Source organism: Rhopilema esculentum, chromosome 9 (assembly GCF_057945365.1).
Source record: "Rhopilema esculentum isolate cy_ngs chromosome 9, ASM5794536v1, whole genome shotgun sequence".
In the NCBI taxonomy this organism is placed as follows: Eukaryota; Metazoa; Cnidaria; class Scyphozoa; order Rhizostomeae; family Rhizostomatidae; genus Rhopilema; species Rhopilema esculentum.
In genome coordinates, this window is record NC_142823.1 from 6,667,719 (window position 1) to 6,692,054 (window position 24,336).

The 24,336-nt window shown below is 37.6% G+C and overlaps 2 protein-coding genes across 4 annotated transcripts; both read left to right on the forward strand.

Annotated features, from left to right (window-relative positions):
* The first annotated feature begins 4,507 nt into the window (after positions 1 to 4,507).
* LOC135689005 (uncharacterized) lies at positions 4,508 to 23,242 on the forward strand. 3 transcript variants are annotated; one of them, XM_089110019.1, is made up of 3 exons: positions 4,508 to 5,237; positions 8,968 to 10,074; positions 10,214 to 12,692. In XM_089110019.1, exons 1-2 carry the CDS (start codon positions 4,746 to 4,748, stop codon positions 9,715 to 9,717), a joined length of 1,242 nt encoding a protein of 413 aa, XP_088966145.1. In that variant the 5' UTR covers positions 4,508 to 4,745; the 3' UTR covers positions 9,718 to 10,074; positions 10,214 to 12,692. The 3 variants fall into 3 exon arrangements, with proteins under 3 accessions (XP_088966145.1, XP_088966144.1, XP_088966143.1); XM_089110018.1 differs by lacking the exons at positions 4,508 to 5,237; positions 10,214 to 12,692 and adding exons at positions 7,358 to 7,995; positions 22,550 to 23,242; XM_089110017.1 differs by lacking the exon at positions 4,508 to 5,237 and adding an exon at positions 7,358 to 7,995 and having other exon boundaries at positions 10,214 to 11,837.
* On the forward strand, positions 13,856 to 23,242 carry LOC148959572 (uncharacterized). The gene is made up of 2 exons (XM_089110020.1): positions 13,856 to 15,359; positions 21,451 to 23,242. The coding sequence occupies exons 1-2, from the start codon at positions 14,865 to 14,867 to the stop codon at positions 22,198 to 22,200; spliced, it is 1,245 nt and encodes a 414-aa protein (XP_088966146.1). The 5' UTR covers positions 13,856 to 14,864; the 3' UTR covers positions 22,201 to 23,242.
* Positions 23,243 to 24,336: the final 1,094 nt, after the last annotated feature.

Sequence of the window (24,336 nt, forward strand, 5' to 3'; positions counted from 1 at the left end):
CTTTTTATCACGTGACCCTATGACGTACATTGTGATAACTCGGAATTTTCCTGTCATTAATAGAGAGTTTACGAAACACGACGCAACAGGTCCAGACGAACTGAATTCGTTTAGAAGCGTGTTGCAAACGTTCATATTGCATTGTATACCAGTAGCAGCAATAACAAATTATCACAATCTACGTCACGGTGTCACGTGATTCATTTCCTGCCATAATTTGAAAAGGGTTTTTAAGTAGGAAAATGAAATCAGAAAGAAAAAATATTTCAACGCCACTCTCATACAGCATTTTACTTTGAGTTAAAAGAAGAAACAAATTTGGCGCCAAAAGCGTGTCACTTGTCCTTTAAAAACCAAATTTTGAAAGTGGGCGTTTCCATCATTTTCCAGTGACCTGAAGAGCTTGGCACCAAAATCCAATTAGTGTCTAGCACATCCCCAGTCATTGTTGTAATATACTATGTGGGATGCAAGCCATGATGCAAGAAATGGTGTGAGTGTGCGAGCGTGTCGTAACACAGGAACAAGAAACAAGATTTGCACATAAATACCGACGACAAACACCGAAGTCGTTTCTTTTACTTCCATCTCCACTACAACGGTCCATCTCATCTCCCATCTATCTTTATGAGAGAAAGAAAAGATAAAAGGGCAACCGATTTAACAAGCCGGGGCAACAAGCCCGGGCCGAGAACTGTTAATTGACGTCAAACCCTTTCTTTCCGTGCAGCAGACCAAAAAGGAGCAGGATAGCAAAAGTGCATATCCCAATTTTTAGAGTCTCGAAACTTCACTGTGATTTTCCAAATGCATGTAGGTCTGTCTATTTAAAAATTGTGTACTTTGTGGGAACAAAATTTTGTGTCAAATGAAATGGAGGCAGAAATATGGAGGTATGATTTCGGTGAAAGCCATTGTGCGAGAAATGGTGCGAATGTCCTAGCCCCCAACCTGTGGCTCATAAATTATCGTTGAAATCTTCGGATGCAGAATTTTGCGTCAGTGCCTCTTTAAAGCAACCAACACTTGGAGACGGGCGTTCCGTTTAGGTAACATTGGCATCCCTTATTGGTAAAAGGGCGTTTGCTGGTGGTAAAAAGGGTGCAGTCTAAAAATTTTTGTTTTGTCCCCTCTAGAGCCTAATGGCTAGCCACTGGTTCTATGAGCATAGATATTAAAGAGTTAGATGAATTTCCCAAGATCCCAAGTGCACTCATTGACAGGTTAAATAATGATAATGGAAACATCTCATTTTAATTTTTAAATTAAACAACAATTACAAATCTCACTATTACAAGGTAATTTGCAATTGGTTAGTCTTTTTCTGTGGCCTGGTTGTATAAGAAAAAACTATAACAAGAGTGAGTTAAAAAAGTTCAGGAATGATATGATGATAATTATGAGAAAGACAACTGAGGTGGAGGTGATGAAGCTGGTTGTATCCTAGACAGAACGAATCTCTTGGTTTAGGCGAAGGCTGGTTTTTAGAGAGACATATCGACAATAAGCTTTGTGCACAGAAAGATCATCAAGAAAGTTTAAAAAAGTATGTCAATTGGATTTTGATTAATTTTACATCTTTTAATTAAAATATACTGGTCTTCAACAAAGAACGATAGGCATCGCAGTTGCACGTAGGACCATCCCATTGAGTTATCAAGTATATGAAAGTATTAAGCTCAGCCCCATAAAAGTGATCTAAGTCGGGCAACATGCATCGTGCGTCGTTGTGACTTCCGGACAAGATCATTATATAAAACTTACATGATCATTATAATGAAATCTAAGTGCTTGTTCTTGTATTTTTCGATCTATGCATGGATTTTGCTAAACAGTAATGCCAACTAAAGTACAGAGATTGAAATTTGAATAAACAAAGCTCTGAACAAGGACTCTTCTCTCTTTGAAGCCAATATAAGATCAAAGCCTTTTTAGAATATTAAGTTGAGTTGCATTTTTACAAAACTCTGGCTGCCTGAGTCCAAAATCCAAGACTCAATAGCCTTTCCTCGGATGCCATTTTTCGAAACTTGCCTTTTTTAATCAACAATGATTAATATAAACAGATTATTTGTTTAGACATTAAAAAAGCAGGGCCTAGCACTGAGCCTTGTTGGACAATAGATTATTTTCAATTATTTCCTAGTTTTGGAAAACCCCAAGATGGAGAATTTTTTACGTACTGCAACACAGCTAAAATAATGCCAGCCTAAACATGGGCATATTTAGCAATTACATTTGGCTTCGTTTAGCACGCGTAGCAATTTCGTTTATTACGCAGGTCCTTATGAAATCCCCCTTGTGTCTCGAATGTTCTATCGTCGCGACACAGCACCACGCTGCATTACGCAGCATTCCATTTTCCATTATTTTGCAGCAAATAAGAAACACCGCAATGCGACGAGAAGAACAACAACAAATACATGTAAATCAGTGAAGGCTATCGTGTGAATGCAGCGCAGCGGTGGAGGAGGGAAGGCTGGCGAATAAGGCCTGGCTCAAACGTTGCACTGCTCATGTGCCGAACCTAACTCTGCCGTACCAAATTGATTCAAACGTCGCGCCCCTCATGTACTTAATTCTCGAGTTAGGTTCGGCACATGAGAAGCGCGACGTTTGAACCGTGGGTGGTGATGGTGGAATAAGATGTAATGAGGATGAAGTGCCAAATACGAAATAATTACAATGACAAGGGTCTTAAAAGGAATAAAAATAAAAAATAGTAATGTTTAGGGGTAGAAGAAGTGACGATGTGGGTGATGGTGTGTTACTGTAAGGTTAACGGTCAGTGGTTCTGTTCATGCCGTTCAGTGTGAGAGTGTTTTCGAAGCCAATGAGGTATTGCTCTTTGGCTAGTCGAACATTATTTTGTTCTATTCTTTTGTTCTAGGATTGCCCCTCATTAGGATTAAATCATGTTGTGTAGTCATTAGTTTATTTTAGGTAACATTTTACGCTTAGTTTTTTTCCTGAAATTTTCTTTGTACATATAAATATAGGTATGAATTTAGATTTAAAGAGATTCGGAGAGAGATTCAGAGGATTCAGACATCAAAGGCTAAACGGTCGAAGGTAGCAAACCGTTTCGCCCAAGAGGCCTGTGAAAGCTCTTGCGGTCCAGTTTGCATTTAGGACAGGCAGTACGTGAGAAAGACTTTGCGTAACTCGTTGATAGATTTATCATATAATGTATGTGATTAGAGAGTTGGCGAAGAAGCGTCGTCGTTTATATTAGCCGCTCAGATTTAAAATTTAGCCTTGGATTGTTATATGATGAAAATGGAAGGAGAAGTCAAGCCGCTCGCATAAATCGTCATCTCTCCAAAGTTTCAGTTTTCGCAGCATCTCTCACAACTTTAAACGTCCATTTCACAATACCAACAACTTCATAGCACTAAAATTATCATTGTAAAATTTTGCGTTCTTATTTGATAAGAAAGGATCTAAAAAGGTTTTTTAAAATTAATTGCATAAAATTTCGAAGGTGTCTCGATACTTTTGCGCGAAAGTTTTAAGTTGATTTTAATAAGCATGCGATCGATGTGGGAACATACCTTCAACCACCTGATTAAATATAATTAATTACGCATTATGAGTACCATCTTACACCTATTTCCTTACCCCTTTTGCGTGGTGTATATTCATTGCGAGAAGTCATGGTACCCTAGCGTCAGTTTTCAAGAGCGAATTCTGCTACCCGTTCTCCCTTTACTATAAAACGAGGTAGGATACAAGGAAGTACGTTTTTTCTTTGTCTTGTATTATGTGTGTTTAATACAATGTGTTTGTACTATCAACATTGTCTTGCAGAGAAGGGGGTGTGGAACTGGGATTATTTGAGGAAAGATTTGAAAAATACAAATACATGAACCATATCGCTTGGTGTTCCAAGTAGCTTTGGCAATGATTGTAGCTATAAATGTTCTTACTAAGACGCCAAAGAGCTCTGGCGTTAAACCATGGATCGCATCAAGCAAAAGTGACAATGGAAATCAATAGCACGATCAATCCTACCTATGTGATTTTTGTTTCTAAGCACGAGAATTGCGCAATTTCCAATCAGCTTAAATTTTTCCTAATCCTTTCGGTCGCTTTTTTCCCTTTGCATCAAATGATGCGCCCAAAGAATTAACGAAATGCGATCAAAGGGTTATACACTTTATTTTTATCATATGATAAAAATGTTACAAAAATACCTTAAAGGTGGTCCTAAGAGCAAGCTGGGGCCGTGCACTACAATGAAAATTGACCTTATAGATTCCCCTACAGGGCCTCCGACGAAGGGGGGGACGGGGGGCCATGGCCCCTTCACTTTTTTGGCATAACAATAGAGCTTTTTTAAAACCTTTTGTTATGATTGTTATATTTTCTCTTGACCCCTCCACTTTCCCTACTGCATCGGAGCCCATGCCCTATATGGTTTTTATGGGGTAATGAGTGCTATGAAAACTTTCCAGTCGAGGGGGACTCAGGGTTAAATTTTGCTTGGTATTTTACTTTAAACGTTAGCACTGACATGATCGTGACTCGACTTCATGCCAAAAACAACCAAATAGTCATCCAAAATCCATAATCTCTTTATAATACGTATTAGGAAATTATTATTTTTTCTTAAGCCACGACAACGTCCATTTAAAGGATAAGAGTTTTCTCAGCATGTGCAAATCCAGGTTGCTCCGTTTTGTGAATAAATTTTTCACCGTATTTCTTAGAGAGTTAGTTCGGAATAAACAACTGTGGCTGACATGGACTGGGTTGATCACTACCTCGCGTATGATTCTCCACAAATGATTACAGTTAAGGATCACAAAAAGGACGAGCCGATATCACTGCTGCGTAGTATCGTTATAGAACTAGAGAAAACAAATCAGTACCTTAAAAACGTTGTGTTGAACACAAAACAGAGCTCTGGTAAAACGTTTCATCGCGAGGATCGAGTAGAGAGTGTCTCTGTTTTTATAAGTATCAGCGTGCTTAGTATAGGTGATATTGATGCTATCAAACAGGACTTCCAATGCGAATTTTACATGCAGGTCAGGTGGACAGAGCCTCTGTTGCTTGGAAGGAGCAATTCAGACGACGTTGACTGGGAAGACGTCTGGGATCCAAATATCCATCTGATTCATGCTGTTGGATTTGATGTTCTCGAGAAAAGCAACCGACTCATACCTTCGCTGGATTCCAAAATTCCTCCTGATATTATCCAGTACTTTCATATCAAAGGAACCTTCAAAGAGGTGAGAAGATTTATCTCATATGGAAATCAGTGTTGATGAAGCAGAGGGGCAAGTGCCCCCTTTCCTAGCATGATCCTGTCGGAACTTGCTGTGTTTTGCAGGATCACTTACAAATTATGTTTGTGTTTTCTTTTCACGAGGTTCCATTTACAATTGATCGTAGAAAAAATCACGGTGTCTTTCCACCACTGAAAACTTCGGTCGTAAAATTAAAGATTGCTAGCCTTATCTGGACACACATTGCCTTCCTCAAACCTTAACAAACCATTTTGAGTAGATACACCCCCTTTTTGGAATGGTAGCTATGTTTCCCCCCTCTACGAAAAAACCTAGCCATAGCATCGACCGAGGGCTTTGTACCCTGGGTACCAGAGCGACATAATTTCGAGCAAGGGATTAGAAGATAAGAACGGAGCAATGAGCGGAGAAGCCACGGAGCTCCTATTTCCATGCTTAAGTATATGTGGCTCTGATACCCAGGGTAGGGGTAAGGGTGCTCTGGCTAGCAGTGGTGGAAATTAGTATCGACTGAGGCGGATGAGGCGGAAATGAAAGCCAACGAAATTAAAGCCTGAATTTCCGCCACTGTTGGGTAGCCCTGGAATATTGCCTTTGTGATTTAGCCTTGCTGTCACTAATAATGAACTGATAAAGCAGAAATTTTTGGAAACTAAACAGGAGAGATGGACTATGATCTCACGATCGACAAATTACGAAAAACACTTGGATTTTCAAACAGAAAATTGCACTATCTGATAGAAAACCTGCTAGTTGTGGCATGGGCGTAGCAGATGCTAAACGTTTAAAGGGGGTGGGATTTTGTGTGGACCTTTTCTGGATGTTATTGTTGTATTGAGATAAGCCTGCCCGAATGGAGTGTGAAATGCGATCATTTTTGGCTGATTAGGTGGGGATGCAGCCCTTCTATCCCATAAATCTCCTACGCCTATGGATCTCAGTTTTATTCTTCAATCGTATACCTGACAAAATTAAAGGTTGGCGTCTTTGGTGGAAGCACATCTAGGTGGAAGTACATTTTGGTACAAGGCATAAAGACGACCATGTCATAGAATATTTTTTGGTATCGTATTGTATTATATAAAGTATTTAACGTTAGTTTTTACAATGACAGGCGTATACTAACGCAATAACATGCTTTTTCTTGCTATAACTATGTTTCTAGTTATACTTGGTCGTGTATTTTACAGAAATCAAGAACATCTTGAGTTTTCTCCGACACATATTGCTTGTGCAAAAGTTTGAAAGACATTAAGAAATCGTAAAATTCAGTATTCTGCTGCCTTGTAAAGAAAACACAAGGCTTTATATTTAGCATGCAAACTAAATCTCTATGACAATTCCTTCGGATGCGTAGCTCCTTTGGGTGACAATTCAAAAATTATTCCCAACAAAAGATGCATTAAGCTTTTAAGATGTCTATTTAAGATAAAAATTTTAAGATTGCGTAATTTTCTGGTAAAAACGAGGCTTTTTGCCCCCCTTAACAAACCATAATTCAATTTTAAGCATTTATAGGCAAGAAATATGCTAAATTAACTTTAAGACTTTAACTTATTTTCAAACTGTTTTTTCATTGATTACTTTCATATACACAAAAACGAGGCTTCAAACACAAGAAAGAGGCCGATGTCCCCCAAAATCCCCGTATAACATCGATTTTCGAAATCAGCACCCTTGAATTGATCAAAGTACTTGGTATCGTAAATTTCGCTCTCGGGTGACCATTCCCCTGTTCTCCGCCTGGTCCATTAGCACCGGGGTGCGCAAAAACTGGAAATGTTCCCCTTTTTCTGAGAGCTCCCATTCTTTCCTGTGTCCTTGCAATTTTGAAGTGCTTTCGACGTTCAAAAAAGATATTTTATAGTGATTTGTATTGGCTAGCAACGGTACACGTAAAAATGTGGATTTTTTCCAAGTTCGGGGTCTTGTCTAGAGCACAGGCTAGGTTTGCAGGGAAAATCTTAGAATTCAAGTCCATAAAAATGACTGCCGAAGAAGTGACTCAAAGAAAGTTTGAAATTTTCTTCCGCAAAAGGCTAAAAGCTTAAAATAATGTAATGCCATCGCTCTGTGTTGAAACTGAGGGCTAACACGACCGTTGTCTTGACAACGTTTGTTTATTAATTGTTCTGGTCACCATTCGAAACACATGATTGCCAAACAATGCAACAGGAAATTCATAGTAGCTGAAAAATCGGCCTAGGCTTTTTGACGGGGAAGAGAAAAGGACATGGCCTCTTCATCGCAGCTGATAGCTGTGATGGAAAGTGAAGAAAATACGGATAACCATACAGATATTAAAAGTAAAGAAGACAGTGAAACAAACAGTCTTCTGCGGGATTTGATCAAAGAACTCCAGACAACGAATCAATACCTTAAAAATGTCGACTCGAACACGAAAGAAAGTGTAAAAGAGATGGTCTGGTATGAAAAGAGACCAGAAATTGTCGATGTATTCATCCGTGTGAGTTTTGTCAGTGTTGGAGATATAGATGCAGTGAAACAAGAATTCCAGTGCGAGTTTTACATGCAGATAAGATGGACCGAGCCTCACCTTGTTGGCAAAACAAATTCAAATGAAATTGATTGGGAACATTTATGGGACCCCAATATTTACATCAATGATGTAGTCAGCTTTGATGTTCACGAGCGGAGCCAGCGACTAGTGCCCGCTGATACTTATGGAATGCCTCCTGATGTTGTCCAGTACCTTCATATAAAAGGAACTTTCAAAGAGGTTGAAATAAATCCGACTTTCCTTATCGTTTATTCGGTCTTGATAATTTTCTGTGGAGCTGCAACCAGGGGCGCCTGCACAAGATTACGGCAGGAGGGGCAGTGTTGGTGCTGAGGGCAAAAAGTAGCATTTTTTCACTACCATAATCGAGTTCTTGTGAGGGCGGGTGGTACAAATTAACATATTTGCATGCATCTAGCTGTGCCACCCATACAATTGGGTTTTTTTGCAATCAAAGGCTCTACGCATAGGCATAGTGTTGAGAAAATTATCCATGGAATTGGGTATTAAATGGCCTTATTATTATTCGAAATTTTTGGTTTTACAAAAGTTGTGGCAATTATAAATGGGCTAGTTCTAAAACTTTGATTGTCCGCTTAGTCTCAATTTTCTCTATGATTGCAGAATCATTGAGAATGTAAAAAGAAAAAAATAGTAATCACAACATATTCAAGGGCGCTGTTTGCCCCCTTTGCCCCTCCTAGAAGAGGGCAGGAGGGGCAGCTGTCCCTGCAGGCCCTCCAGGGTAGGCGCTCCTGGCTGCAACAGGCACACAGGAGCCGATAATGTTAGAAAAACTACCATTAAAGTTTGTGAACATATTGGTATTACCAAGGGAGCTGAGCTGCCTTGTTAATACCAATATGTTATCAGGGGCATGAGAACCAGGGGGTGCAATTGTGGCACATGATCCTAGCTTTTTTAGAAAGGCTCTTATCTATTTAGTAATCTGAACCTCTTTGGAGTGTTGCCCTTTTTCATGGTATATGGAGGTCAAAATTATCACATAATGTTTTCTAAAGGTCTGGCTTAAGTTTAAGCTCAATTTGCAACTTAAAACCATTTTTTCTATATAGCCAAGCTATGTGGTTCTGCGTGTTTTAGTCAAGTCATTTCAACCAGAATTCTGACTGTAAGACTTCAATGAAATACTTTTTCCATATTATATCATTCATTTCTCTCATTTTGTAGGTGCTTGAAGTTAATGAATTCCCTTATGACTATCAAGATCTCACCCTTGTGTTAACATCAAACTGGGCTGTGGACCAGATCAATCTCCTTAAAGACCCACACAAAAATGACAATATAAGAACATGGAATTTTACAGCAAGGCAAGAGTGGGACCTTCAGCAGCATGTACTTGTAGAAAGCACCGAAAACATTCCAGAAGAAGGTTCATCTCCAAATATTTTTCCACTGTACAAAGTGCAACTTCACGTAATGCGCCAATATGGTTTCTACCTCTACAATGTTGCCCTAATTATGTGCCTCATCACTGCCCTTACATTCAGTTCATTTGCAGTGAAGGTGGATTCAATTGGTGACAGAATACAAATTACCCTCACTCTTCTCCTAACTTCAGTTGCCTTCAAGTACTATGTTCAGCAATTTGTTCCAACTGTCTCATACTTAACCTTGATGGATAAGTATATTCTTTCGTGCATGATCTTTCAATTTGCAATGGCTGCAATTCATAACTCTGTGGCAGGACTGATAACTAATGCAAAGGCTTTGATATACTTTGAATGGAGCTGTTTTGGACTGGCTTTGACTGTATTTATTGTGATACATATAGTTTTTGCCATCATTTCTCTCAAATATGTGGTGAAAAATAAGAAAAGAATGAGAGCTGACAAAGAGCGATATCGGGCAACCAATCCACCACAGGAAAAAATATCCAATAGTCTAAAAAAACCAATGACGATATCGGACATAACCTAATTCACAGGAATCTGACAATGTTTGAATCAGCATAGCAGGGATGTAAAGAGTATGAAAAGGAATCTACAAAGATGATATCTACTGCAAATCAGAAGCTTATTGAATTTTGTACCATGATGTTTTAATTTCTTTACCATGTCAAATTACATTATGATACTTATTTATACAATTTAATTTTCACTTATTTAATGAAAATATTCAGTGTAAAAGCCCAATTGAGCCCCCCTCACGATTAAGCCCCCTCTCTATCAAGCCCCCTTAACAAGCAAAAACTATAAAGCCCCTTTCTATTGGTCCCCCCTTTAACATTTGATGTCAAACAAAGAAAACATGCACATTTAGTGGGTCTCTTGACAGGTGTGATATGGACTTGCTACAAGTCTCTCTCTTTAAAGAAAGGGAAAAAAGAAAAAATTGGAGGGAATGAGATCCTGCAGCTCCTTTCTTTTTTTCCTTTTTCCCTTTCTTTAAAGAGAGAGACTTGTAGCAAGTCCAGGTGTGATAATGTTAAGACCATGAACATTAAATGGCCCATACTTGTGCACCTTGGAAGTCAGTCAAAGTTTGTTTCAAAGATGTCCAAGATTTATCAATTTATCCCGGATGCTTATGAAAATGAGAATGTTTTATCTATTTTATTTACAAATTTTTAAATTGAGAAATTTGTTATTTTTTGCTTTTCCCTAAAAATATTTTCTGCATTTAAAGGGTCACAACAAATACTTCCACTTCTATATATTTCCAGCACTGGTGCTCATTCACTAAGTCTCCATTCAGTTGGCCCCTGTGCAAAGTGCATCAGCTAATTTTCTGGAATGTAAAGTTGAAGCTATTATTCACAAATGCATCTTGCAGATTGAGCGTCAAATTATAACTGAATTGACCTTGTGTAAAATTGCTGGGAGAAGTGTTTGAGGGGTTTGTTTACTTTTGTTTAAAAAAGTATATATCAGAAACATGCATGCACCAAGGTTTTTTAATATAAAATTCGCTTTTTAAAAGAGTTATCATTTGATAACTTCAGCTTATGTATTTATTCTTATATATGTATGTTTAATTCCCTACATTTATTGTATTTGCAAATTGTACAAATTGAAAAGAGTAAAAACATATCTGTATCATATCTTCGAGCTTGCTCTCTTAATGTTTCATAATTTATTCTCTATTTTCATCAAATCTGAGCCTTATTCAATTTATGATATTTTGCTTTAGACAAAAACATATTTAGCAAGTTATCTCGTGCCCAAAGCCTATTCAAAGCGAAGACCTCGATATTGGGTTGATGCCCCCCCCCCGATATTGGGGGATGGGGGCCCCCCTCAAAAAACTTTAATAGTATAATAAAATTACTTTTGTTTTGTAAAAAGGGCTGTTTTTAACGTATTTGCCGGGGCTGGCCCCTCCCCAAACAACAAGTTGCACCTAGGTCTTTGATTCAAAGGGAAATAAGCTGCGGGGGCAAACCTTTGTTTATATAAAGAGAAGGACAATAGGCTTTTGCTTGAAACAATTGAATGTCCCTTGAGCTGCAGGGGCAATTACCCCCTAGTTAGTATGTTTAAAAAAGACCCTGCTGGCGCCACATAATTCTCTTGTTTAGTGCGAGCAACCGGTTTGCGTGCTTTGCACTTGATAATAAATTCATACTTATCATCGACTAATTTAGATACATGCTATATGCTCTGTGTAATTAGAAGATTAGAGTAAAGTAACACAAAGAACTATTATACTGTAACCACATTTAGATTCTTACATAAGCATGGTGAAACTATTGCTGATTTTCGTAATTTTGAAATGACTCGTGGCTAATTTTCATTAAGTCTCAAGTGGCTTACTTATAGCTAAGTTATATTGGAAAAGCACATTATCACTAACCTATACGAAACAATAAACAGGGATTTAAAATCGGCTCAAAATCAGCATATATTAACTGGTGTTCCACAAGGGTCAGTTCTAGGACCTTTGTTATTCGTCGTTTTATGAATCACTACTTTTCGATAAAGTTTCATTTTCAGCCTAATTTATGATACGGAAAAAACAATATAGCGGCAATCTTGAAATCACTAGATCTGAGCAAATTTTTTCAGATTAGCCTAATCAAACCACTAAAACTTCTTTGAGTTAAGATTAAGGTTTGGAAAAACATACACGTCCATGTAATTTGTGATCAAGTTAGTGAAAAAATCTACACTTCTCTCGCATAAGACCGTTTTTTGCTCCAAGGTAGGCAAAAACACTCTTCCGTTACCTCAAATCGTTCCTATGGCCGGCCCTCTTAAAAAGTTTTTGCAATCACGCCCCTTAAAATACATTTCGTCGTCACATTTAGCTGGTATCTCAAATCTACAAACTGTCCTTCATTCAACTGTACATTTTGGCGGTCTGAAGACGATGAAGACCCTATAAATGGTGGAGAGGATTCAATTGAGGATTTGCAAAGAAGCAAAAATAATTCTATCATGCTCATTTAGGGGCAATATGCTATCGGCTAATTCCTCTGTATGCGTCAATTCATCTTCTGTTTCTTTCTCAGCGATTTGAAGACAGCAAGACTTATTGAAAATTTAGTATTCGTCATATTCTTTTCTGAAGACTTTCCTTATTCCCTTGCAAAATTTATGTGTTGATGTTCAGCAATTTCCTTGACATTTCTTTCCGATTTTCATGGCTTATAAATGTTTCTTATTGAAGCTTACCTAAAAATACGTGGCAATCGATTCACAGCTCAACTGGCGAAAAGCAAACAACTAGGTCTCATAAGGTATTTAGCACATCAAGTTATATCATAAAATATGTTGAATAGGTACTTAGGTAGTTGATTTCTTTGTTTCGTAGACTGGACATATACTCTATCTAACTAAGTACGTCAGATTTCGCCAGAAAACAAAGTTTTAGTTGTACAGCTTGCGTAGTCATAAAGTTTTAGTGCGATAGCCAACAGTGGACTAGGTATAAGTACCTCAGTCCAAATAAAGCCTTTGGTGAACTTTAAGCATTTCAGATTACGCCAGGAAACAAAATTTCAGTCGTAAAACTTATATAGTTATTAAGTTACGGTGCAAGACCCAATATAGGACTGGGTACAAGTACAGTAGTCTAAAAATTGCTTTTGTGTAATTTTTAAAGCTGTTTTTGCGTCTCATTGTATTCAGCACGTCAAATAACGCCAGAAAAAAGGTTCAGTTTTATAACTTGCAAAGTTAAAACTTTGTAGTGCTATACCTAAAAGAGGACTGGGTACGACGACGTAAGAGGACCGGGGGGTGGGGGGGGGGGAGTGCGACGTGTCATGTCATGTCATAAAATCAATATGATTTAATATGATTTTCCTTGATATTAATAAAGGTAAATAAACTAATGATTTGAAGATTGCTTGTTGGCAATAAATCTAGAAATCCAGACCCTTTTTAGGTAAAATTGTGCCTTGTGTCCATTTCTCCTAAAGTTTCTCAGTAGAAGCGTCAACTGCAATTCACTATGAGCTCCAGATTTTTCTTAACATTCAAAAGGCATGCTAAGATGGAGAGAGGGATCTAAATTTAAAAGTAACTGACAACCTTGTATTTTTCAAGACCATGGCAAAATTGTTGTTTTTATCTGCTGTAATTTTTTTGCAAAAAAACAATAGTTTTCAATAGGATTAGGAGGATTGCTTTAGTGAAATTTACTTAAAAGAGTGCATTTTTCAGGGAACTAGAAGCATCAAAATTCGAAAATTTGCTCAGGTAGTAACTATATCCTTTGCCCGTTCCGAAATAGAGATTTGACAAGACTATTAGGAAAGTCCGTTATTATCATACAGAGTTAGATTGAAAAAATGCATTGCAGAGGTTGGTGGCAGCAGCTAAACAATTTCAGGCAATAATTTTTTAATCAGGTAAATTTGTAGTCCACACCCCCCCCCCAAACGAGGCTCGCCTCGCGACGGCCCTGGTCACAACTTTTTGCTTATAGGTCAGGTCACATTGCGCTTTTTATATCTTTTGCTCAGTTTTGCAAGCACTTTCCGATAGTATCATCAAATTTGAAAAATTCGAAATTGGAAATTTGCTGTCCGTGCATTTTTCATGCTTGCGGAAACGCAATTTCCGGTCATTTGCCAGAATGCTCCCATGGCTTAACATGATCAATGGCCTCTACTCTTTTGATTTAAAAAAGGTAGGTTCCTAGGTGGTTATTATGATTTAAACTTTAAAAACTTAGGTTTGGTAGGTTGCTAAATGGTTATGCAAAATTCCCTGTCTAGAAAGTTAAAACAGTTTCAGGCAGACTTGAAAGAGAAAGCAGAACATTTAAAGGAAATTGACAGCACTACTTTGGACGGATTAATCGATGTTGACGCGGACGACGATAACTGCGAGAATGAAGCAGCCGAAGCGAACGAAAATCAAGAAATGATCAGATTTAATCCTATTTGCCTGGAAGAAGCTTTGGAAAGTGTTGGAACGATGAGGAGTACTTCGCAGGAGAGTGTAGCAGAGAGTTTGAAATCAAGTTCGTCGATTTCTTAGTCGTATCGAAGTTTTCCCACAGCGATTAGGGTGAAACTCCCGAAACTGGAAATTAGGAAATTTAACGGGAAATTACAAGAGTGGAATGAGTTTTCGGACTCATTCAATAGCGCAGTCCACACTGATCCCGGTCTTGCAAAAGGGGATAAATTTAAATATTTACGCCTATTTTTGGAAGAACCTGTTCGACGTATCATTTCGGGCATGGCGTTAACAGATGATATCTAATATTCTGCAGTTGAAATATCGATGAGTAGATATGCTACAGTTATCAAAGAATGGAAATTACGTAATTCGTTTTCTTTGCGTGAATATCTCATCTTGTATCACATGAAGTGAGAATGTGGGCATTCTTCAAAACATAGTAGAGGTCCCGAAGTAGTTACTCCAAAATATTTTAAAAATTTTTTCCGCAAAGCCTAAAAAGGTGAAATACAATGTAATGCTATAGAAATGGGCTATCGACACTATGTCGAAACTGAGCGGTAATCAAACCGTTGTTTTGATAACATTTGTTTACTTATGGTTTCTAGTCATCATTCGAAAAACATGATTACAAAAGGATGCAAGAGGAAATTTATAGTAAGCGATAAATAGGTCTAGGCTTTTTGACGGGGAAGAGAGAAGGACGTGAACATGGCATGGATATCTGTGGTGGAAAGTGAAGAAAATACGAATAACCATACTAATATTAAAAGTAAAGAAGACAGTGAAACAAACAGTCTTTTGCGGGATTTGATCAAAGAACTTCAGATAACGAATCAGTACCTTAAAAATGTCGACTCGAACACGAAAGAAAGTGTAAAAGAGATGGTCTGGTATGAAAAGCGACCAGACCTTGTCGATGTATTCATCCGTGTGAGTTTTGTCAGTGTTGGAGATATAGATGCAGTGAAACAAGAATTCCAGTGCGAGTTTTACATGCATATAAGATGGACCGAGCCTCACCTTGCTGGCAAAACAAATTCAAATGAAGTTGATTGGGAAAATTTATGGGACCCCAATATCTACATCAATGATGTAGTCAGCTTTGATGTTCACGAGCGGAGCCAGCGACTAGTGCCCGCTGATACTTATGGAATGCCTCCTGATGTTGTCCAGTACCTTCATATAAAAGGAACGTTCAAAGAGGTGGAAATCTGACTTCCCTTGTCGTAATTATGTTCTTTCTTTCTTGAAATTATTTAGCAAGAATTGGTCTTAGAGAACAGGGCCTCCGACGAAGGGGGGGGGAGGGAAGTCATGGCCCCCCACTTTTTTGCAAAACAATCGAGCTTTTCTTAAATCTTTTGCTATGATTGTTAAAATCTCCTTCCCCCCCCCCCACCCCCATACTTTTCAATCTGTTTCGGAGCCCATGGAGAAGGTATTGAGTCCTGAAGAGGGTAATGTTTTGAAAAAGGTGGTTCTTCTTATCATAAAAAGGCGGCACATTCTGACCAAAAAGAACACTTTTTCTGACAAAGGTGGTACTTCTTATCATAAAAAGGCGGCACATTCTGACCAAAAACTTATCATTAAAGACACTTTTCTGATCAAAAGGAATACTTTTTCTGACAAATGTGTCGTTTTGTTTCTACATTTTTAGGCAACGTGAGGGCTAGGTCTCTACGTCTTTGATCCCAACGTATATGGAGCTGTAAGCAGACATGTAGAGTTAAAAGGGCCATAGGGGGCTGAGCTTTCTTTGTTAATGCCAAAAATTAATCAAGGACATCTCAACCAGGGGGTGGCAGGCGCGGGTCCAGAAATATTTTTGACTGTCACGCAAGGTTCTGGTCAGCGCAACCTTTTGGGGACTACGCTCTTAAATTTTTTCGAAAAGTTCCCTATTTCTATATATAAAAAACTTCATGTACGCAATATCTTTTTCATTCAAAAATTATTTTATTTTGATATAAAGTTCCGTAATGCAGTTGATTAATAACATGCATACATACATAATTTAGTTGTTAATGCAGGTCAGAAATTCAGCTAATAAGCTGATGTGGACCTGCAAATTAAAAGTTCAAAATGAAATAAGGATATTTACAAAGGTTTTTAAAAGCGTAGTTATTGCTAATACACGAGAAATTGTTAAAAGTAAATGAAATTTAAAATGTCTTTCTTTGTAACAACTGACGATGATCCGAACGATATGTGAGGGGCTTCGTATATTTGGCTGGAATGATTTTCCAAGCGGTAGAAAATGCTAAATAAAACACAAGATTTGCTTCTCACGAATACAAATGATAAAAACGATAACTTTTACAAGTTTGATAGCAGTGGCCTTTCGCAAGCACCACGCTTCTCTCTAACTACCTCTGTTTCTCCTTACTCTACTTTATATAACAGCATTCAATATAGCAAACTAACATCAATAATTGCCGGTGTTATTGTCGGTATCTATCGTGCAATACGTAAATGAACTAGTAGGAGGTGTTAGATATATTAGGATACGCGGGGGAACTTTGTAGAGCAAAAGGGCATGTAAAATATTACTATACCGAAAAACATGAAAAACTAAAGCGCGACAAGCTAATATTTCCTAACTAAGAGAAGCATAAACAAATATAGACATGAACACGAGAATTACCTAGAGTGAATAAGTATCGATATTACAGATATGTTTTCTACCAGATTACTTTGTTTTTTCAGAGAAAATTCAAGTGAATTATAGTTAGGGGAAAATTTTACCCCCTCTGGAAGTGCATTCCAGATAATAGCAGGACGATGTTTGAATGTCTGCCTTCCAGTTTCTGAAAGTGGTCTCCCTAGCATCACCTTCTGGTTGCTTTGCATAGATCTTCTGTTCTCTTTCTTCTGCATTAACGAATTAATAGCTTCATGTGACAGGCCATAGTAACACTGATATGCAATACATGAACGTCTCCATTTTTATAGATGACTTATTGACTTCCATTTTGCATTCTCGAGTACTTGGTGGTTTAGAACTAAGGATGGTATTTTGTGGATAAGTTTTGCTGCTCTAACATGAACATTTTCAAGCTCTGCTATTGATGACAAGTTACAGGGTCCCCGTACTAAAATACCTTCAGTTTCACTTTGCAGAAGTCCTTTGAAATAGATTTCTTCTAGAACTTTGACAATTTTTGTCAATAGTCTTTCCTAGACATTCAGACTTATCAACAATTTTGATTTGCTTTTCATTGAGCCATACAGGTTGTAAAGGTGCTGAATTGTTTCTTTTGAATAAACATAATTTCTGTTTTGTCAGGGTGGATTGAAAGAAAAAATTTTCAACACCATATTGCAATATCGTCTAACATTTTCTGCAGGTTACATATCACATGGTCAACTGTATCGCCTACACAGTATGCCTCCGTATCATCTGCAAACATTTCAATTTTTCCAGCTTTTGTACATGATTGATGATGTCATGATTGCAAATAGTCGTGGCCCAAGAACAGACCCTTGTGGTGCTCCACAGTCTATATTTTTCATGCTTGATTTAACTTGATCAATCTCGACATATTGTTCCTTGTTTGCTAGATAGTCAGCGAGTCATTCATTTGCCTGAAAAACCATTCGCTTGAATTTTTTTATCTTAAAATAAACCATTCGCTCGAATTTTTTATCTTAAAATAGTCAAAAGCTTTCTGGAAATCAATAAAAAGTACAGCAATAACTTTTCCTCCATCTAAGGCATCTCTCCATGTTTCAGTCAGGTGGAGAAGTAATAGTTTAGTTGAACGTCCTTTAAGGAAAGCCCACTGATGCATATATAGCCTTCCCAAGTTGTTCACCATATGATAATCAACTGAATCAGCTATAATGCTTTCTAGGATTTTACTTGGAATATCTAATAAAGATATAGGACGAAATTTCCCCCTTTCCAAGGTGTCTCCTTTCTTGTATAGTGAGTGCTCTCATTCTGCTTGTTTTCCATTTATCAGGAAACTTGCCGTCATTAATGCTCTTCCTCATGACAGATTTTAGGCTTACGGCTGCAAATTTGCCAGCAATTTTTCGCTCTGATGAAGTAATGCCATTTCGACTTTTTCCTGGTTTAACTTCGTTGATTATATTTTTCTTCAATCATATTATCATTGAAACAAGGTAAGCTAGTAGTTGGTATTACCCTGAATAGATGCTGAAAAGGGTGGGCATTGATTGGTTCTACATTGTTTGCTAGGCGAGGACCAATAGTGGTGAAAAATTCATTTAGACTATCTGCTTTCTGTGCATTGTCCATCAGGATGTCACCATATTCTCCATTTAGTGGACCTATCTTATTGCATTTTCTTTTGTCCTGCACCTCATTTACTGCACCCCAAAATTCTTTAGAATTTGACGCATTCTCTTGACGTCCTTTCCAGTAATTTAGTTCTGTTATCCGGCACATCTTAGTGGTCTCATTACGTGCTTTTCTGTATTCCTTCCAATGATGATCACATTTTGTCCTTTGTGCTCTTAGCAAAAAGTCTATATCTTTTGTTCATCATTTTGATGATTATTGTATTAACCCATGGATGGCTTTTTGCTCTGATCTTAACTTTGCGTTTTTTATGTGATCTTTCATGATATTCTACATCATAATGAGTCTTCAACATCATCAAACACATTACATTTTTCCCAAGGAGCTGTGTCAAAGCCAACTTCCAACTTAGGCCTATCTATATTTTTTGCAATCGTGCACTTCTTTTAGCATTGGTTACCCTTTTTCTTGAGATTAACAACTGCATAAACAAGATGGTGATCTGATAAACCATTGCTCCAAGTCCCTGACTTTGTGATCTATTCTGCATCTGATGTTAAGATTAGATCAATTATGGTCTTAGAGTTGCTCGTACTTCTTAAACGCTTCTTAAACGTGTTCCAAAGTTACCCAAGATTTCATCGTGTTTTCCCTTTTTCATATCGGAATTGAGATCATCTACTATGATCAAGTTGTTTCTTCTCAACCAAAAAGACTCAATGAGTACCCGAAAGTTTCCAAAGAAATAAACATCAGTAGGTGGTCTATAAGCTGTCCCAAGTAGCAGCTTTTGTGAGTTTATTGTAATACCTAGACAAACTGATTCAGTGGAATTTGACCCCTTCAGGTCTGCTTTTTCAAAGGCTGTCAGTTTTTCAGAGAAGAAGACAAGGACGCCTCCCCAATTTCCATCACCATCTAATCTGTCAAACTTACTCACTTTATAACCTTGCACTTTGAGCATTTCATCCTTAACATGTTTAGTAAGATGTGTCTCAGATATAGCTAATATCAAGTTTTGTTTTTTGCAGCAGAACCTGAATCTCCACCATTTTTGCTAAAAAACCATTTACATTTATATGTCCACGTTTTAGTCCAGAAGAGCGAAGGTTTTCCACCAGAACATCAAAGGGATCCAATTTCTCTTCCCTTTCATTCATCTGAGTTTCTGTTGTTTTCTCAAAACATTCATTGCGCTCCCATCTTATATCTTTTGTTGGTCACAGTAAGACTGAAGAACTTGTCTTGGCATCATTATGCACTGTTTTCTAACGTGAAACCAAGTCCCACAGCCATCACAACAAATTGCATCTTTTTTGCCCCAACTCCCTTTTTGCATATACCACTGATAGGATATATAGGTGGTCCAGGATTCATATTTATATCTCCTGAGAGCAGTAACATCGAAATACAGAAGCTTGCAGAGGGTTTTTGTCATACCTCATACATATGCTCTTCTCTAGACCAAATCGAACATGGCGTCGTAGGCCCCTGTCTTTTTCAATTACAGCCAACAGGCTACAACACCTTGGTTCTACACATGACTTATGAGTTCCATCACGTCCCTTTCTTTCATTTTGATATTTGACAGTAACTTCCTGTTGAAAATTGATCAGGTGCGGAGAACAAACAGCAAAAAGCCTTGTTATCTTGATTGCTTTGTAATACCATCGAGATATCCGTAATACCCTCAGAATATAAAGAATTCAATACTCTTGTCCCTAAAACTATTGGATGACATGGTCCTATCCATATCTAGGTTTCCAAGTATCCTTTCAATTTAGGAAAATACCTCAAGTAGCAGCGTGAAACCTTTACTACTCGGCCAAGAATCTGCAAATTTCAATGTCACTAAAGATCCCTTCTCTCACGAATGCTTAATTGGTGTATTTGTAATCTACACGTTCTCTCAAGACCTGATATATGGCCTTAAATCGATTTAATCATCGCTCAGCTAACATAAAAGTTCTCTTGGTTTACTTCATGCCTGTTTCTGTAGGTCACAAGGATGAGGCGACAGCCTCTGCGTAGTAACTGACGCACCACTCTCGCACTGTATAGGAAGAGCCATATGTTTGCCACTGTGCATTTAGCTACCTCTGGGTTGCAAAAGACGAACTCGAACAATAGCTAAACTGGTTGGGTCTTAGCCTGATAACCAGGCTAGTTGGGTCTCAAAAACAATGCCAAGACGTTGTAAACGCAGCCCGATAATGTTATGCGACTAACGCACCTTGTCTTCTATGATTTATGCAACCAGAAGAACAGAGGAGATGACAACAGAGATAGGCAGGAGAATTTACTTTTTAATCCAGTCAATTTTCGTTCTTGCTTAGGAATACCTAAGGTTGCCAATAGAGAAAAGTAAGCGACAAAGCTTTCCTTCCAGCTGATGTCAAGCTGGTTTTTTGCAATGATCAAGAAAATTCGCAATTTGTTTGAAATTGACTAAGTGACATAAATTCACTTGAAACATTTCTCAAATTCTAGATCCACATCCTGCGGTGTGCGGTGCACCTGACCTGGGGCACATTTAAAAAGGTTTGGCTTTAGTAAGGGCTAAGCTGTTCCCTGATGATCATATAAATAAAAAAGCTCAATTTGCAACTTAAGGCTATATTGTTCTATATATAGCAAAGCTATGTGGTTCTGCGTGATTTAGTCAAGTCATTTCAACCAGAATTGTGACTTTAAGACCCCGTTTACACAAGACGTGGACCAGATCGGATCCACAAGTATTGTTCTAGTCATTGGCGCCAATATGTTGTATTTACGCCCTTTTATTCGCCAAATCTTGTAATTTAAGCTAGTTTTGTTTTTAGCGTTGAATGACTAAGATCAATCTTCGGTTCCTAAAAGTGTTATCTCTCTTAGCATAGGCCTTAGAGCCTAAACACGTGTTCATTCAGCGCTATCGAAGGAACCAGTAAACGCTACAAAACTTTAAAAACTTAGGTCTAAGACTTCAATGAAATACTTTTTTTCCATATTATATTTATATTATTCATTTGTCTCATTTTGTAGGTCCTTGAAGTTAATGAGTTTCCTTATGACTATCATGATCTCACCCTTGTGTTAACTTCAAACTGGCAGGTAGACAAGATCAATCTCCTTAAAGAACCATTCAGAAATGACAACATAAGAACATGGAATTTTACAGCAAGGCAAGAGTGGGACCTTCAGCAGCATGTACTTGTAGAAAGCACCGAAAACATTCCAGAAGAAGGTTCATCTCCAAATATTTTTCCACTGTACAAAGTGCAACTTCATGTAATGCGCCAATATGGTTTCTACCTCTACAATGTTGCCCTAATTATGTGCCTCATCACCGCCCTTACATTCAGTTCATTTGCAGTGAAGGTGGATTCAATTGGTGACAGAATACAAATTACCCTCACTCTTCTCCTAACTTCAGTTGCCTTCAAGTACTATGTTCAGCAATTTGTTCCAACTGTCTCATACTTAACCTTGATGGATAAGTATATTCTTTCATGCATGATCTTTCAATTTGCAATGGCTGCAATTCATAACTCTGTGGCAGGACTGATAACTAATGCAAAGGCTTTGATATACTTTGAATGGAGCTGTTTCGGACTGGCTTTAACAGTATTTATTGTGATACATATAGTTTTTGCCATCATTTCTCTCAAATATGTGGTGAAAAATAAGAAAAGAATGAGAGCTGACAAAGAGCGATATCGGGCAACCAATCCACCACTGGAGAAGATATCCAATAGTCTAAAAAAACCAATGACGATATCAGACATAACCTAATTCACAGGAATCTGCCAATGTTTGAACCAGCATAGCAGAAATGTAAAGAGTATGAAAAGGAATCTACAAACATGATATTTACTGCAAATCAGAAGCTTATTGAATTTTGTACCATGATTTTTTAACCTCTTTACCATGTCAAAATTACATTATGATACTTATTTATGCAATTTGATTTTCACTTATTTGATAAAAATACTTAGCGTAAAAGCTCAATTAAGCCCCCCTCTCTTTTAAGCCCCCTCTCTATCAAGCCCCCCTTACCAAGCAAAAACTATAAATCCCCTTTCTATTGATCCCCCCAATATTAAACAAAGAAAACATGCACATTTAGTGGGTCTCTTGACAGGTGTGATAATGTTAAGACCATGAGCATTAAATGGCCCATACTTGTGCACCTTGGAAGTCAGTCAAAGTTTGTTTCAAAGATGTCCAAGATTTATCAATTTATCCTGGTGATGCTTATGAAAATGAGGACCTTTTAATTATTTTATTTACAGATTTTTAAATTGAGAAATTTGTTATTTTTTGCTTTTCCTTACAAATATTTTCTGCATTGAAAAGCTCACAACAAAGGCTTCTAATACTATAAATTTCCAGCACTGGTGCTCATTCACCAAGTCTCCATTCAGTTGGCCCCTGTGCAAAGTGCAACAGCTAATTTTCTGGAATGTAAAGTTGAAGCTATTATTCACAAATGCATCTTGCAGATTGAGCGTCAAATTATAACTGAATTGGCCTTGTGTATAATTGCTGGGAGAAGTGTTTGAGGGGTTTGTTTACTTTTGTTTAAAAAAGTTTATATCAGAAACATGCATGCACCAAGGTTTTTTAATATAAACTTCGCTTTTTAAAAGAGTTATCATTTGATAACTTCAGCTTATGTATTTATTCTTATATATGTATGTTTAATTCCCTACATTTATTGTATTTGCAAATTGTACAAATTGAAAAGAGTAAAAACATATCTGTATCATATCTTCAAGCTTACTCTTTTAATGTTTCATAATTTATTCTCTATTTTCTTCAAATCTGAGCCTTATTCAATTTATGATATTTTGCTTTAGACAAAAACATATTTGGCAAGTTATCTCGTGCCCATAGCCTATTCAAAGCAAGGACCTCGATATTGGGTTGATGCCCCCCACCTCGATATTGGGGGATGGGGGCCCCCTCAAAAAACTTTAATAGTAAAATAAAATTACTTTTGTTTTGTAAAAAGGGCTGTTTTTCACGTATTTGCCGGGGCTGGCCCCTCCCCAAACAACAAGTTGCACCTAGGTCTTTGATTCAAAGGGAAATAAGCTGCGGGGACAAACCTTTGTTTATATAAAGAGAAGGACAATAGGCTTTTGCTTGAAACAATTGAATGTCCCTGGGGCTGCAGGCAGGGGCAATTACCCCCTAGTTAGTATGTTTAAAAAAGAGCCTGCTGGTGCCACATAATTCTCTTGTTTAGTGCGAGCAACCGGTTTGCGTGCTTTGCACTTGATAATAAATTCCTACTTATCATCGACTAATTTAGATACATGCTATATGCTCTGTGTAATTGGAAGATTAGAGAAAAGTAACACAAAGAACTATTATACTGTAACCACATTAAGTTTCTTACATAAGCATGGTGAAACTATTGCTGATTTTCGTAATTTTGAAATGACTCGTGGCTAATTTTAATTAAGTCCCAAGTGATATATAGCTAAGTTATCTAGGAAAAGCACATTATCACAACCCTATACCGAACAATAAACAGGGCTGTAAAATTGGCTCAAAATCAGCATATATTAACTGGTGTTCCACAAGGGTCAGTTCTAGGACTTTTGTTATTCGTCGTTTTATGAATCACTGCTTAAAGTTTCATTTTCAGCCTAATTTGTGATATGGAAAAAACTTAAGCGACCAAGTCATTAACAATATAGCGGCAATCTTGAAATCACTAGATCTGAGCAAATTTTCAGATTAGCCTAATCAAACCATAAAACTTCTTTGAGTTAAGATTAAGGTTTGGAAAAACATACACGCCCATGTAATTTGTGATCAAGTTAGTGAATAAATCTGCACTTTTCTCGCATAAGACCGTTTTTTGCTCCAGGGAAGGCAAAAACACTCTTCCGTTACCTCAAATCGTTCCTATGGCCG

Bases quoted from the DNA above. Each gene is read 5' to 3' on its own strand.
- LOC135689005 (XM_089110018.1), top strand. From the start codon at position 7,489: ATGGCCTCTTCATCGCAGCTGATAGCTGTGATGGAAAGTGAAGAAAAT. The intron at 7,996-8,967 runs GTTGAAATAAAT...CTCATTTTGTAG, and splicing joins TAAAAGGAACTTTCAAAGAG to GTGCTTGAAGTTAATGAATT.
- LOC148959572 (XM_089110020.1), top strand. From the start codon at position 14,865: ATGGCATGGATATCTGTGGTGGAAAGTGAAGAAAATACGAATAACCAT. The intron at 15,360-21,450 runs GTGGAAATCTGA...CTCATTTTGTAG, and splicing joins TAAAAGGAACGTTCAAAGAG to GTCCTTGAAGTTAATGAGTT.